The 14,022-nt window shown below is 35.7% G+C and overlaps 1 protein-coding gene across 2 annotated transcripts in view; it reads right to left on the reverse strand.

Annotated features, from left to right (window-relative positions):
• Positions 1 to 13,473, reverse strand: part of SLC12A1 (solute carrier family 12 member 1) — an 84,279-nt gene extending 70,806 nt beyond the window's left edge. For both annotated transcript variants that reach the window (XM_005603062.4, XM_014733939.3), the window contains exons 1-4: positions 13,402 to 13,473; positions 11,689 to 12,289; positions 1,728 to 1,862; positions 1,497 to 1,572 (exon numbers count right to left, since the gene is read on the reverse strand). In XM_005603062.4, the coding sequence (XP_005603119.1) occupies positions 1,497 to 1,572; positions 1,728 to 1,862; positions 11,689 to 12,108 (631 nt within the window). In that variant the 5' untranslated portion in view covers positions 12,109 to 12,289; positions 13,402 to 13,473. The remainder of the gene's footprint in view (positions 1 to 1,496; positions 1,573 to 1,727; positions 1,863 to 11,688; positions 12,290 to 13,401) is intronic.
• Positions 13,474 to 14,022: the final 549 nt, after the last annotated feature.

Consider the following 14,022-nt stretch of genomic DNA (forward strand, 5'->3'; position numbering starts at 1 on the left):
CTGGACACTCATTTAGGTAGAACTCTATACCCTTCTAAAGTAGGATTTGACTGCTTAAATAAAAGGACCTTATTAAAACAATACTGATCTCTGAAAGTTCAATAAACACTGTAGCAGAAGACAGGATTCTTCATATTTCACAATTTTGGAATAAACATGAAAGTGGATTGACTGTGAAGAGTAATGTAGGATCTGATTAAACTTCAGATTATTGCCCAAACATATGGATGTTAAATAAATTGCATTAAAAAGAATTACTCTTGCCCTTGGCTATGCTCACACCTCCAAACAAAGTAATGTTTCTTGATGATCTCAATAAGTTACTAAACTGCCCTTAAAAACCTAATTTTGCATGAAACCCTGGAGCTAAAACTTGGCAATATTAAGCTGCAGGTTTTCCACGGAACAGCATATACTTATTTTGGCCCCTGCGGCTGTGAGCACTCATTTGCTATGCACCATAAAGCCGGCAAGCAGCCCTTTGTTAGGAACCCAGCAGTTGCCAAACACGAAACATGGAAAAACTATGGGAACTGGTTCCAGATTTTCAATTTACAACTCAGCCCTTTATTTTTGCGAGTTAGTCTTCTAGTGATTCTGAATGTGTTTAGGAACGAAGGCAGTAAATAATGGCCAAGTACCTTTTCAGTGTGAATTGAAATACATTCTGGCATATCTGAATCTCCGTTCTTGATTCTAATGATTTATATGTCTTCCCTAAAAGTGAATCTATACTGTATTTTCCATAGATCGAGCACTACATCATTCATTTTTATCACACCAAATCAAGATCATTGATAAAATTCAAATAAATCTTTCATACAAATTTTACTAATATACTCTTAACAACAAAGATTTGCCACAGGAAATAATACTTTAAATGGAATATACTATCTAAAAACATTAAATAACTGCTCAAAATAATTTCAACATCATCCATTTTCCATTTAGAAAAATTATCTTAGTCATCTTATCTATCATTTTAAGCGTCTATCTGGCAATACTTTATTATCCTTTGTTTTCTTAGTGCCGATACCTGAAAGTAACACAGTTATTTTCTTTGGAAAATGTTCAACCATTCAGCATTATTAGCAGTCAGGTCACATTTTCACTAGTTTTCCCACAAGTTATTTTTGTTTAGTGAAGCTTTGCCGATAATCATAAGGGAGATACTCTGATAAATGTCAGTATGTCCCAAAATATGAATACTATTATTTAAAATGAACATGTCTCTATATACTTGTACATGTACAACTGTATGAAAAGAGAGAAATATTTACTTGAGCTTGCCTCTGGTTGGCAAGCTGGAAAATTCCAGTCTCCTGGGAGTTAACGCTTCACCTTTACTCTCTGACAAACATTGTCAAGAGGCCAAGTAAAAGAGCCTCAGTGCAGACCATTTCTGTGACCTTCATCTCACATTCAGCATTAATGGTGAAAATGAGCTGCCTATTGAGTTTCCTTCGAAAGTTATATAGGAGGGAAAAAATGCTCACCGATTCCAGCTTCTCCAACAATCCAGGAGAGGCGAATGAAGAGCATGACACCCCAGATATTCAGCATGCATCTTACCTGTGGAGTAAAGGATCATGGAAAGGGGCATGAGAAGTGACAATGGGGCAAAACCCAGCTGTCTTTGTAACTCTGGTGTTCAGGCCTTGCTAACACTTAGTTCACCAGAACATTGAATGAATAGTTCTCATTGGTAAACACAGGAGCTTTCTTACCAGCACACCTTTCACCCATCCGAACTTCACGGCACCGCCTTTATTTTCTTCTTCCTTGTTTTCAGCTTGTTCATCTCCAGGCATCCCATCACCGTTAGCAACCCTGTCGGCTGAACCCGGGGCCACTGCCACACTCTGCATTTTCACAGAGAGCAAAAAAAGCACAGTACTTGGTCAACAAACACATGGTTCCATAAAACTTTTAAAGGCAAATCAAAACAATTGACATAAAACTTTAGACAAAAAAAGAAAGCATGTTCTAGTCACTTTAATAAGATAGTACTTCTTGCCCTGAGAGCCGATGGGTTTGTGTTGTGAGTAATTTTAGGCACTGCTAAGACTGCAGGGGTGATGAAGGAGCTTGGTCAATCCTTCCAGCATGAGAATATTACCTTAGGGGAAAATGGTCGGATTTGGATAAGTGTAGAACACAAAGGGAACAAAAGAGAAAAGAAGGGGTGCAAGGTAGGGAGGAAAGCCTGTCAAGAGTGAATGAGGGTCTTTTAGAAGGCAGATAAGTGGTCCAGAAAGTTAACCTTCCTCACTAACGCAGAGTGTCTAGTCTTCTTTCCATTAACCTCCCTGGTGTTCATTTTCTTCATCTAAAATAATGATGATAAAACTTCTCTACTCACCTCAGAGTATCTTTAAGAAGGATCATGTAGAAGCGTTTTCTTCAAAAAAAAAAAAAGTTTAAAGTATTCTAAAAAGGTTTAAAGGCATTGCGTGGCTACAGAAATGCCTTCCTGTAGGGGAAGTTTCTTTCAGATTCAAAAAGTTTTGAATTTGCCTGAGAGTTGTTGGATGTGCTAGTAGTATTGTAGAGAAGGGAGTAAGTGTTATGACTGACCACTAGAAAGATAGGCAGAGTAGAAAGAATTAAGCAGTATTAAAAATTGGTTAAAATGTTTATTTAGTTTTTTCTGTAGCCTTCTTTTCCTCTCAGTGAGATAGTCTCTGAATTCAATGGGGGAGGAAATAGCTGTTTCTCTCAAGTTAAGAACAATTCTCTAATTTCTCTTTTAGATATGACTTTGGATAATTTCAGGAGTACCCACTTAATTTAGCCTATCTGGCACCAATGTGACTCGTCAATGGTTAGACTCCACCCCATTGAGCTCCCCCAAAGCCATCTTTTCCAGTAAGGGTTTTGAAACCATTGGGGAAGTCTCTTAGATTCAGCATTCAATTATCACTGTTAAAGAACAACTTTTTCTTAAGTGGACTGCATTGGTTTAAGCCTAGAATGAGATGTTCTGATGTTACTAGGGTAAGAGGTCTTGGGCAAGGCATTTTTTTTTCCCCTCTAAAATGAAACTGGTATAAAATAAATATTCGGTATTTATTATAAGGACTTTATTTGGGGAGGGTCTAAGTTCTTGCCCTTGCCACGCTGAAGGACTCTTGCTTCTTTGGGCTTTGGTGTACTATTAGCACGCCCATTGTAATTGACTTGTTTACGTGCTTCAGGCAGAAAACCCCAATTTTGTGCAGTAACAGTGTGACACTTGGGTAACCAATGTAATATAGTGTGAAAAGAGTCCTAGTATGACAGCTGAATTGGAGGAAGACAGGGGTGTAAGTTACTTCTCAATGCCAACCAAGGGCCTGCCATGCAGCAGGTCATTGATAATCGACATTAAATCCATAAAGTGGACTTGAAGGCCACCTGATTAATACCACTTAGGGGCAGATGACCTAGTTTCTTATCCATTCTTGCCTCCTATTTCTTTTCCCTCCCTTCCTTATTTTGTATTCTTTTTCTCATTGTTTCCTCTATGCAGCCCACATTAAAAAAGAGAAAGGAAGAGAAGGAATCCCAACCCAGATCATCTTATTATTTTCTAACAGCATTGGGGAAAAAACTGAATGACAAAGGAAACTGAAATAAATAGTTAAAATTTAGTTTTGAATTACCTGCGGAATATCTTAATCTTAGGCATCGTCAGTCCCTATTTGCACAGATAATTGAAAGCTGACATCACATATTCATATCAATGTATGATATGGACAAACAAAGTCCATAGAAATTTAAGCTGAACTAGCAGGGCAGAAAGTGGCCATCTATACCAGCTGCAAATGCAAATCATGTATATAATTCAAAATTTTCCAGTAGTTACTTTAAAAAAAGTAAAAAGAAGCTAGTGAAATAACTTGGGTACAGATATAGACCCTTAAATGTTGAACATATATTAAATTTTTGTAGAATGTCATATTTCTAATATTTGCAATGTAAATATTCATTAACGGTAATGGTACCCCATCTTGTAAGAGGGACCTGAATCATGACTGTTTTAATAATATATTTTACTTAAGTATATAAAATATTATCATTTCAACACATGATCACTATAAAAATATTAATGAGATATTTTACTTTCTTTTTTTCATACTATGTCTTTGAAATCCAGTGTGTATTTTACACTGACATCAAATCTCAGTTTGGACTAGCCATGTTTCAAGTGCTCAGTAGCCACATGTGACTGGTGGCTACCATACTGGATGGTACATATTACACAATACAGCCAATTACAGATGGGTGAAACATTTGAGGTCGTTCTCCAATCAATTAAAAATTCTACTTTTGTTTGAAAGGATTCTACACACATAAGGCAGCTGAGTGGGTCAAATGGAACTTTCATTTTCCATAACTGAAAAACAGTGAGAGTAGGGAAGTGTTAAAATGTCCATGAATGTTGAAGAGATTATTTTGTTAGGAGATTCATTTATTTGACCTGCTTTGAGAAAAACTTTGTAATTTGTAAAAAACAATGTTCTAGTTAATCAACATCCCACGGCCATCAGTAGCTACTCATTCAGGGAGAAGGCAATTTCCTTTTCCTGAATTAATTGGGGATCTCGTGAGACAGAGCCTTAGTCACTTGCTTTTTAAAAGCAGTCTTGGGAATAAAATCTATGTTTTCTGATTAAACCTGAACTTGAGGGTTTGGTCCAGGAAATTGATCTGCCCTCTGATGAACTCTGATGGTAACTGTGACCCTTAGATCTAGATGAATGAGAATACCAATGACTGTAAAAAACATCTTACACAGTTGGCTAAAGGATGAATAGGATATTTAAAATTTCTCCTTAAATCAACATTTCTATCTGATGAATGCCCTTGTGGTCACGGTTTCACAATTCTTCAATTTATCACCAGGACATCACAATATGAAGCAAAAAAGAATATTCTATGAGGGCCTGTCAGGGAAATCATTATACATGGAAATTAGTAAGGCAATAATTTTCTAAATTATTCAAAAATAGAGTCCATGTCTAACGTTCAACTCTCCCTTAGGTAAATATGTTCAACCTGATACAGTTTCAAAAATTTAAATATATTTATATCATAGAGGGGAAAAAACTCGTGAATGTATATTTCTTCTGTTGACTATATAGGTCTGATAGTAAATTTACAAGTACAAATCTGTTTCTATTGCATACTCTCGTCGGGATGTGAAGAATTGCTACACGACATAAACTAGGAGTCTTGGACTCTAGTTTTGGCTATGCAATTAGTTCAGGATGTGTCCTGCAACAAATGACTTAACCTTCCCTGGATACTGCCAATGAGAATAAATCCCATAGGTTTTCTGAAAATCTTCCTTTGAAGCAGTTTACTCTAAGGCAAAATCATTTTTCTATGTTTGCCATCTTCCTCTTCTAACAAGGCAAAGCAAAACTTGATTTCACTCTTTAATAAATGCCTCCTTTGTAAGCCCAAACAGCAATTATAAAGCCAACTTATCATCAAAGTACTGAACAAGACTTTGGGTTGAGAGTTTGTGGTGATTCGATGGCTGTGAGCTATAACCAGCGGCTGGCAGACTCCTGGCTGATGCATGTTCTTGGGACCAAAGTCTTAAAGACTAAAAGTTTTATGATTGCTGCCTGAAACCAGTTTTTTCATTCCCACTTTGAATTAATTTGTTGGTACACACTCTATTACCATAAATGATGACCCACAACCTTTCATAAATGCATTTTAAATTTCATACCTTTAGGGAATGGCTATTTATTTACCAAGAGTTTCACCTGTGCATTAAGCATTCAGAGAAGCTAAAATAAAGTGCATTTTAAAAGAAAGAAAGAGAGAGCAAGAAAGAGAGAGAGAGAGAAAGAAAGGAAGGAAGGAAGAAAGAAAGAGAAAGAAAGGAAGGAAGGAAGAAAAAGAAAGGCTTAAGGGGTAAATTCCTAATGGGTTTTTCTAGATAATGAAAGATAATTATTTTATTTAACATAAAATATATGATTTTTCAAATCCCAGAAAAATAACAAATGCCTTTCTAGCTATCATCAAAGCAGAAGAAAAGAAATGTACTTATTTTTTAAGTTCCAACTAGATGATACTTGCTACTATACATGTTTTCAAGTTTTCAGCCTTTAATCTCAACATGGTAGAAATCTTAGACCATCATTAAGACATAGTTCCATAAATATTTAGGTCTAGATGATCCCTTCCTCATTGTTTTAAACTTTCTTTTATTATTGAAATATTTAAATAGTTGTAACAATAGGGAGAAAAATATATTTCATGTACCCATCACTCAGCTTCAACAATTAGCAACATATGGGTCAAAAGTATTCCACTTAATCCTCTCACACCCATGCCACTGGATTATCTTAAAGCCAGTCCCAGTCAGAACCTGATAATTCCTAAGGTTCATTTCAGAATGAAAAACATATGATTCTAATCATCTTTGTCTTTCTTGTTGATCAACGTTCACACATTTTTAACCCTTTGTTATAAGGGGGAGTATTTTAAATAATGAAAAAGAGAGGATTTTTTTTTCTTGTTTTAAAAGTTACTGTAAACCGTGCCTCTCAATCACTACGAACGGTCACAGTTTATAATTGCAGTATTCTCACTATATCTGAAAACATATAGCTCACATGCAAGTTGGCTTATATTTTGGATAACTTAGGCCAAAAGGTAGCTATGTGTAATAAACCAGCATTAAGACTATAAAACTAAAAGATTCTTAATATTTTCGAAGTCATACTTTAAGGGAAATCTCACTCTACTCACCATCTATCTCTGAACTATTTATAATGAAAAATTAATCTTTCTTTTGTTTTTTGTCTTGTTTCTACAGATTATTTTAATAGTATGAGCTCCCAGATGTGGCCTTGGGTGCTAAAAACTCTAACAATCACTAGAATGTCCTTCTAGCTGCAGAGTTTCACTACAACCAATATTTTAGGCGTGGCTTCTGATCATCAATGGTCTTCAAAGCATTTCTTGCCTCAATTTTAATGTCTATTTTATTTAGCTTGGTGACTGTTTCTAATTTTGGATATCCCCAATTTGAGTGCTAAAGTTCCAAATTTGAGCTTTGAAACTATTTAGAAAGGATTATTTTCTAGAGAACGCATTTGTAAATTTTTGGTTATCTTTTTACAGAAGGTAAGCATTTATACATTGATCTATGTGGTTTAATGTTTGTTAACTTGACGACATGTTCTTTAGCTCTACCCATAACAATGACATTTGACTTACAATATAAAATTCTAGAGAGTAGAGGTCAAATCTCTTTAATTCACTTTATATGGTAGCTCTTGTAAATAAATGGCTAATAAATTCTTTTGATGACGACAATGAAAATAATTGAGACCTACAATTAATTCTGTAGGAGAAGCAACATGATCTCTTGGCACAGTCCCCAAAACAAGAAAGGAATTGGGATCTCCTGCTCAGTGCCTTGTGACGGGGGTGCCATTTCTTACCATTTTCTATAATGGTTGAACAAACTGAGGCAAAGTGCTGTGGGAGAGTAGGCTGAGAATGGAAAATAGTGATAAAGAACATGGACTCTGGAGTCAAGCAGACATGGGCTCAACTTATTAGCCATGTGACCTGGGCTTCTTGGCCTTGGAAGTTTATTGACTTCTCTAAGTCATTATTTTCTCTTCTAAATGATCCATAGGATTTTACAAAACTTTCGCCATCAATAAAACAGCAATGGTAACAGTACCTACCCTGAAGGACTGTTATAAGGATTGAATGAGAATTTGTCAGGTGTGAGCACTGTGTCTGACACATAAAAAATTCTCAATAAAAAGTTTTTATTATATCACAGTCACTCCTAATGTTCTTATTTACAAATTATTTTTAGTTGCTAACAGGCTAAAGACCCAAATATGAAGTCATTTCTTTATTTTGTTTTGGATCAGTTTCTAAACAGTTGACTTCTTTAAGAATCATATTTGCATCTTAATTTTTTTAGCATTCAATACTTTTCATAGTTTATTTCAATGACATCAGAACACTGACTTTGATAGAAAGGCTATATATTTTCCTGATTCCTTTGTAATTACATTTTTCTGAAATGCTAACAACAATGGTAGTTAGCAAGGCTGAAAAGGAGTTCCATTTTGGTTAGCCCTGTAGTTAGGAATTGTGTATAAAAAGGTAGCCACAAGAACTAGGCTGGATACTAAAAGTAGAATTATTTTTACAAAGTAAAAATACTAGATTCATTTTTGCCAGATGTCTAATAATCATTATACATGTTTTGATATAGAAAGATCTCTAACGCATATTGTTTAGTGAAAACCGTAGAGTGCAGAGCAACATTGTAAAACACGTCCCAATATGTGTTTGAAAAAGGATACAAACAAAAAGTTAGACAGATAGAAATATAGATATTTATAGAAGTATATGTATGTTTGTATAGGCATAGAAAACTTCTGGAAGGATTTATAAGAAACTGTCAGTAACATTGCCCCAGAGGGAATAACTGAAAATTTATGTTAGGTAAGAGACATTTCCTTATAAACATTTTTAGCACTTGTTAAATATTTTATCAGTGTATATTTTACTTTTTAAACAAAAATTAGCTAGCATAAAAATTACCATCATCATCATCAACAACCATTTATTGAGCTCCTACCCATTGCAGGCAATGTGCTAGACATTATAATATAAACTCTAATATTCACAAGCATCCTGCAAAATCAGTCAAAGTTATATAGCTTGTACAACATTGCAGAGCATGTAAGGGATGGTGTCACTTTTTTCTGCTTTTAACTAGAGTCTTCAGAAATCTGTAATTCATAGTCACTAGTATAGGCATTTAGCTCTTTACTACATAGAAAATGAAAAGGATTTCTTCAACTATGATCTCAAATCATTGAGATTACAAATTCTGTCAATATCCATCACTCCTAGAGTTTCATTTAAGGTAAAGATTTAAAATAATGTCTTTCAAACCTATTTTTCATTTTACCTATTAGGACAACCTTGTCATGTAATTTTTTTTCTGTCTTTGAAGTTATAACCAGGATTTGCACAAAATCCAACTGCTTTCTGACAAATATGTTCTGTCATTTAGTATGAATGTATCATTTTTATATGGTTTTTAAAGCATTATAATCAGGGGTACAAAAAATATCGCCTAACCTGTACTATGTCAATTACTTTCTACTTTTAAATTAAGTAAACACTGTTATTTATAATTTTTTTGTATCCAAAATCTGTGATGTGTCCAAATACAATGTTTGTTCTACTGATCATTTCTAGTTGTGATTTGAGGAACTACCGTAATGTGTCAAGGGCCACAAGGAGGTGGCAGCATAACTACCTCACATTAAAGGTTTTCATCTTTTATTTGGGGGGGGGAAAGCAGGAGGAACAGCAGTATCAAATTCACTAGGAAGGAAGAAAGAAGCGAACTGAACATGGTCCGGACTGTGAATGCCTGAAGGATGGCACAGACGTAGAACATGTGATGGATTGGTCCCTACAACTTTAGTGACACCGAATGGTCCTGGCTGTAGGAATGTGCCCATTGTAGATTCCGTGGTCGTATTTGAATTCTGCTCCCAATTTGGCCGTGTGGATACTTCTGTATGATTTAATCAAGATGAAGTATCCTAGGTAAGTAAGGGTCCAGTTCATAAAAAAAAGAGTAACTTATTACTATGCTCATTCAGAATGATTATTCAGGGAATTGAGCCTAAACCTAATTTTCAATCTATTTAATTTGCCGTTCCTTTGTATCTGAGAAAAAAAAAATGCTTTAAATCTGGGTTAAGTCCTTAATCGCATTTTATCTTTTCAAAAATAATATGATATTGCAAACAGCTGTCAAATCTGTCAAATGCTGCTATTGCATTCCTACTGTGTGGATATTCAGATGGCTTCCTCACATAGGGCCCACAGAGCTTTTCTCCCCTTACATAAAGATTTATAGAAGTCATGGCTTTAGAAATTATGTCAGCTACTTTTCTCTCTCTAGAATATCAGTCCTAAGAACAATGTGAGTTTACTCCATTTCCTTTTTAAAGGAGTTAAAATTTTATTTTCCTTTCTTGTAAGTTGAGAGAGGGAGAGAATATTTGTTTTGATCACAATTTTAACAAAGGATATAGCTTTAAAAATTACCATGTGTAATGAGGTAGAGTATGGTGGGATCGAATTTCAGGTCTTTTTTTAGAAGACTTGGGTTCCTTTCCCTTCTTCAGAATAAATGGAAATCTCTTCATAAAACCCTAAATCTCTCCTTCTGCCTTTCCTACATCTGGGAAGCTCCTTGTGCCCCCTTCTCTCAACCTTCTTTTTCCCCTCTTCCTTTTCTTTCTTCTCCTTTCCTCTCCCCTTACACAGAAAAGGAAAGCGACACCTCAGTCTGATTTCAGGAGCTTCAAATGGGCCCCCTTCTCAAAAATCTTCATGGGAGCTGCCACTGTGTCTGAAATCACCACATTGCTAACTTCTTTCGGTTAAAGCACCAAATATCCAGAAAAAGTCTAAATCTTATGCCTATAAAGAAACCAGCCATTTAACAGTGTTGCCTATATAGTACCTAGGACAAGTAACTTGGTGGGGAGAGAAGATAAGGGAACAGAGCCTGGGCTTCTCCTCAGGAAGTCACTCAATCTCTGGTGGTAGGACCCAGAGACAAGCACCCTGAGCAGCCAAGGGCTGTAAGCTTTGGAGACGGGTTTCCCTGTGGAAAGAAGGATGAGCAGAAACTAACGAGAGATTTTCACCTGTATTAGCATCTTTTGTTAGAGCGGTATTCCTAGAATCCCCAGGGTGAGCAATTATTTAATAATAAATGTGTTGAATGAACGAACGAATATGAAAGAAATTGCTCCAATCCATTTTTTTTCTTACCTCAAAACTTGGACAAGAGTAAACTACATTTGGATATGTGACAGCTAATTATTCTTCTCAGTAAGTAATTATATTCTATAAAGAATGATATTCATTCCAAACGGTGTTCCAGAAGAGCAGGAAGATAAAGTGCATCAATGTATTTTAGAGCAAGTTATGGAAGAAGAAATCTACTTAGCTCATAAATGATTTGCCACATGATTGGAAAAAGTGCTGCCTCACGCTTCTAGCTCATTTGGGAACCCTGGCTATATTCCTTAAATAATGAAAAGTTTAGCCACTTCTGCTGCTTCTGTACTTAAATTTAATTTGTTACTTTTATATGGTTAAGTGCATTCAGGAACCACAGGCAAAGTTTTGAAAAGGAAGGGATAAAATGCTGAATCTTATAAATCTCTTCTCTTGCTTTAAAGAATATAAAAAATACCCATGTGCTCTAAAGGCTGGCACCAAGTATTAACGATGTAAGCAACAGTGATTTTTTTTTTTTTTTTTTACCACTGTTGTGGAGGCATTAACACTAAGGGGAAACCAGCTTAGTATTCAGTTTGACATCTTTAACCAAGCATGAATTGAATAGACTATAATTGTAAAGAAGATACAACATATTGCCTAACTTTTAGAGTTAATTCTTTAGTTTCCTGTGCTCAGTCAGTAGACATCTGTGGAATGCTTTTTGTGTATTTTCTGTTTATTGGGAACTAGAGATTGTCGTGTAACTAAGATGAGCCATTTGGAATAGACCTATTCACTGGATGCTTGTACATTCATGGTGTTACTAAAGAGCAGGAACTCACCTGAAGGAGTAAGAGAAGATACTTGCCTGTGCCTTAAGCTTACCTTTGCAAATTGCTCATGAATCTCCAGCAGGCTGGGTCGGCTGACCTTGGGCCCACTGACGCTGCCAGTGTTGCGATAGTACTCGATCTTGGGAATGGCATCCACCGTGTTGTGGCCAAAGGTTTGCAGGTAGTATGTGTTTGTGTGAGAATCATAAGCGTGAAAACTGGTATCTGTTTTAGCAGTTTCTCCATTGTGGAGGAAATTGTCATAGCACTCCTGGTTCCCAGGCCTAAAGCTGACTCTGAATCTGTTCTGGGCTGCATCCCCAAAGGAGGTCTCCTCGTAATGTGGAGGGTCGGCGTTGTCCTCCGCGGCCGCACTGCTTTCATGGCTCTCATTTATGACATTAACTTGAAAGCGATTGGTATTACTGGGCACTGAATCCGGAAATACACTGGAAGAGTTGTTCAGTGACATCTTCCAAAATGGATTTTTTTTTACTAAGCTTTCTACTTTATGCTTCTTTTTTTTGAAAAAAAAATCTATTTTCTCCTCAGAATAAACACTAATGTATTTTTCTCCTAGCTTTTGTTCTAGAAGAACTCAATAGATTCTTGATGTATTGTCTCCTATACAATCTTCAGATTGTTCTTCAAAGCTGTCATTGAAAAGGAAAATTAAACTTGTTTCAAGTAAAATAAATAGACTTAAGTAGGGGTGGGGATGTGAGGAACAGTTTTCTTTCACAAGACGTGCGATTTAAATTCATTTCATTAAAAATTACCTGTCTAAGAACCTAAGTCACCTGAGCAATTAAATCCCATAATAAATAACTGGGAACCTGCTTCAGCAAACAGAGTTTCCAATGGAGTCATTAAAAGGTTGCCTGAGTTTGTAGTCTTTGCCTGGACTCAGTGCAGTTGGAGTCAATATGACTTTAGAAAAGATATAGCTACTAATTGAGTAGAGTAAGAGCTGAGGAGAATTTTCTTAGCCTAAAACACAGTTCATCAACAGTACTAAATGTTGAAACTGCAAAGAATTTTATGATAAATGTCAATATATTATATGATGAATAAAATAAAAATATTTTTTAAAAATACGTTCTTGTTAGTTTATAAAAATATGTCCTGGCAAGAAGATGTCTTTGTAAATTCCTGGATCTTTTGCCAGCCTTCAAAATGTTTCATTTGCTCATACATTTGTTCGTTTTACAAATGATGTTATGGAACCTTTAAACGAAGTTTGAGAATTCAGAGTAAGGGAATAAGTCACAGCCCTTAATGAAGCTATATTTAAGTAAAATAATCATGCTCTTCTGATTCCTTTTAATGAAATATTCTCAATATGCATTGAGAGGTTTACATTTGACTGTGAGATAAACAGACTACATAACCATTTTCATGATATACATTATGAGCCCACCTTAGAACAGTATTTCATTAGAATAATATCTCTTTACTGATACCTTAGAATTTGGCTTTTCAAGGAAAGTTCTAGAAAGATAGATAAACGCAAACAAAAACTTGCCTCTCTCTTGTAGTTATTAAAGCTATTTCTTTGAATTAAAAAAAAAAATCTCAACTTCAACTCTCAAATAAACTTTCCTGGGGAAATCGTAAGCGAAGCTGTTCTCTCTCTAGTTTTTACAGAACATCCCACTTCGCTTTGTAGTCCTTGACATCTTTGCCTTTACTGCACACCTTAGAATCAACTTTATGACATAATACTAAGTGTGATTTTTATCCTTCCCAGAAATGTTTAACTTACCGCTCAGGAGCCTTCCCAGAAAGCGTAACCTGCTTCAGCATCACCCAGGCATATATGTGGCCCTTAGCTTTCAGCCTAGAGCCTTAGATTTCCTCTTATTGGTTAGAATCTTCCTTGAGAGAGATCACTGATCAATGATTGGCTTGGAATAGTATTGTAGGCTCCACCCAGTTATTAGCCCTGAGAAACCTTAGGTACTAAATCAACTAGTAACTAGTAGTAAACCATTAATCCTTTTAGACAGAAAGTAAAATAAAGTTTCTTTAATTCATAAGGGAAGTTGGATTGCTCAACAGCAATCATCCCACAAAATAGGAGCGGCACTTCAGTTGTTTGGGGATAAATAAATTGAATTCCATCATCTCATTTCACGTGATTCCTAGTGATCTCCTATTGTTCAGTATGTGCAGCAAAACATAGTCCTCCAGAGATGATTGCTATGCTTTGTAACTAGAAAAAGGTATTTGAGATGATTTTACCTTGCTTATAGTAGATATTACCTTGACTCTTCTCTGCTTGGGAGGTGAGTAGATTGAGAGTAGAATCAGTGACTTATTAAAAATATTTCTACCTAGAAGGAAAATGTTTCAAGCAGGACTCCAGCTGTGGGGAAGTTTCCCA

The sequence above is a fragment of the Equus caballus genome, chromosome 1 (genome assembly GCF_041296265.1).
Source record: "Equus caballus isolate H_3958 breed thoroughbred chromosome 1, TB-T2T, whole genome shotgun sequence".
NCBI lineage: Eukaryota > Metazoa > Chordata > Mammalia > Perissodactyla > Equidae > Equus > Equus caballus.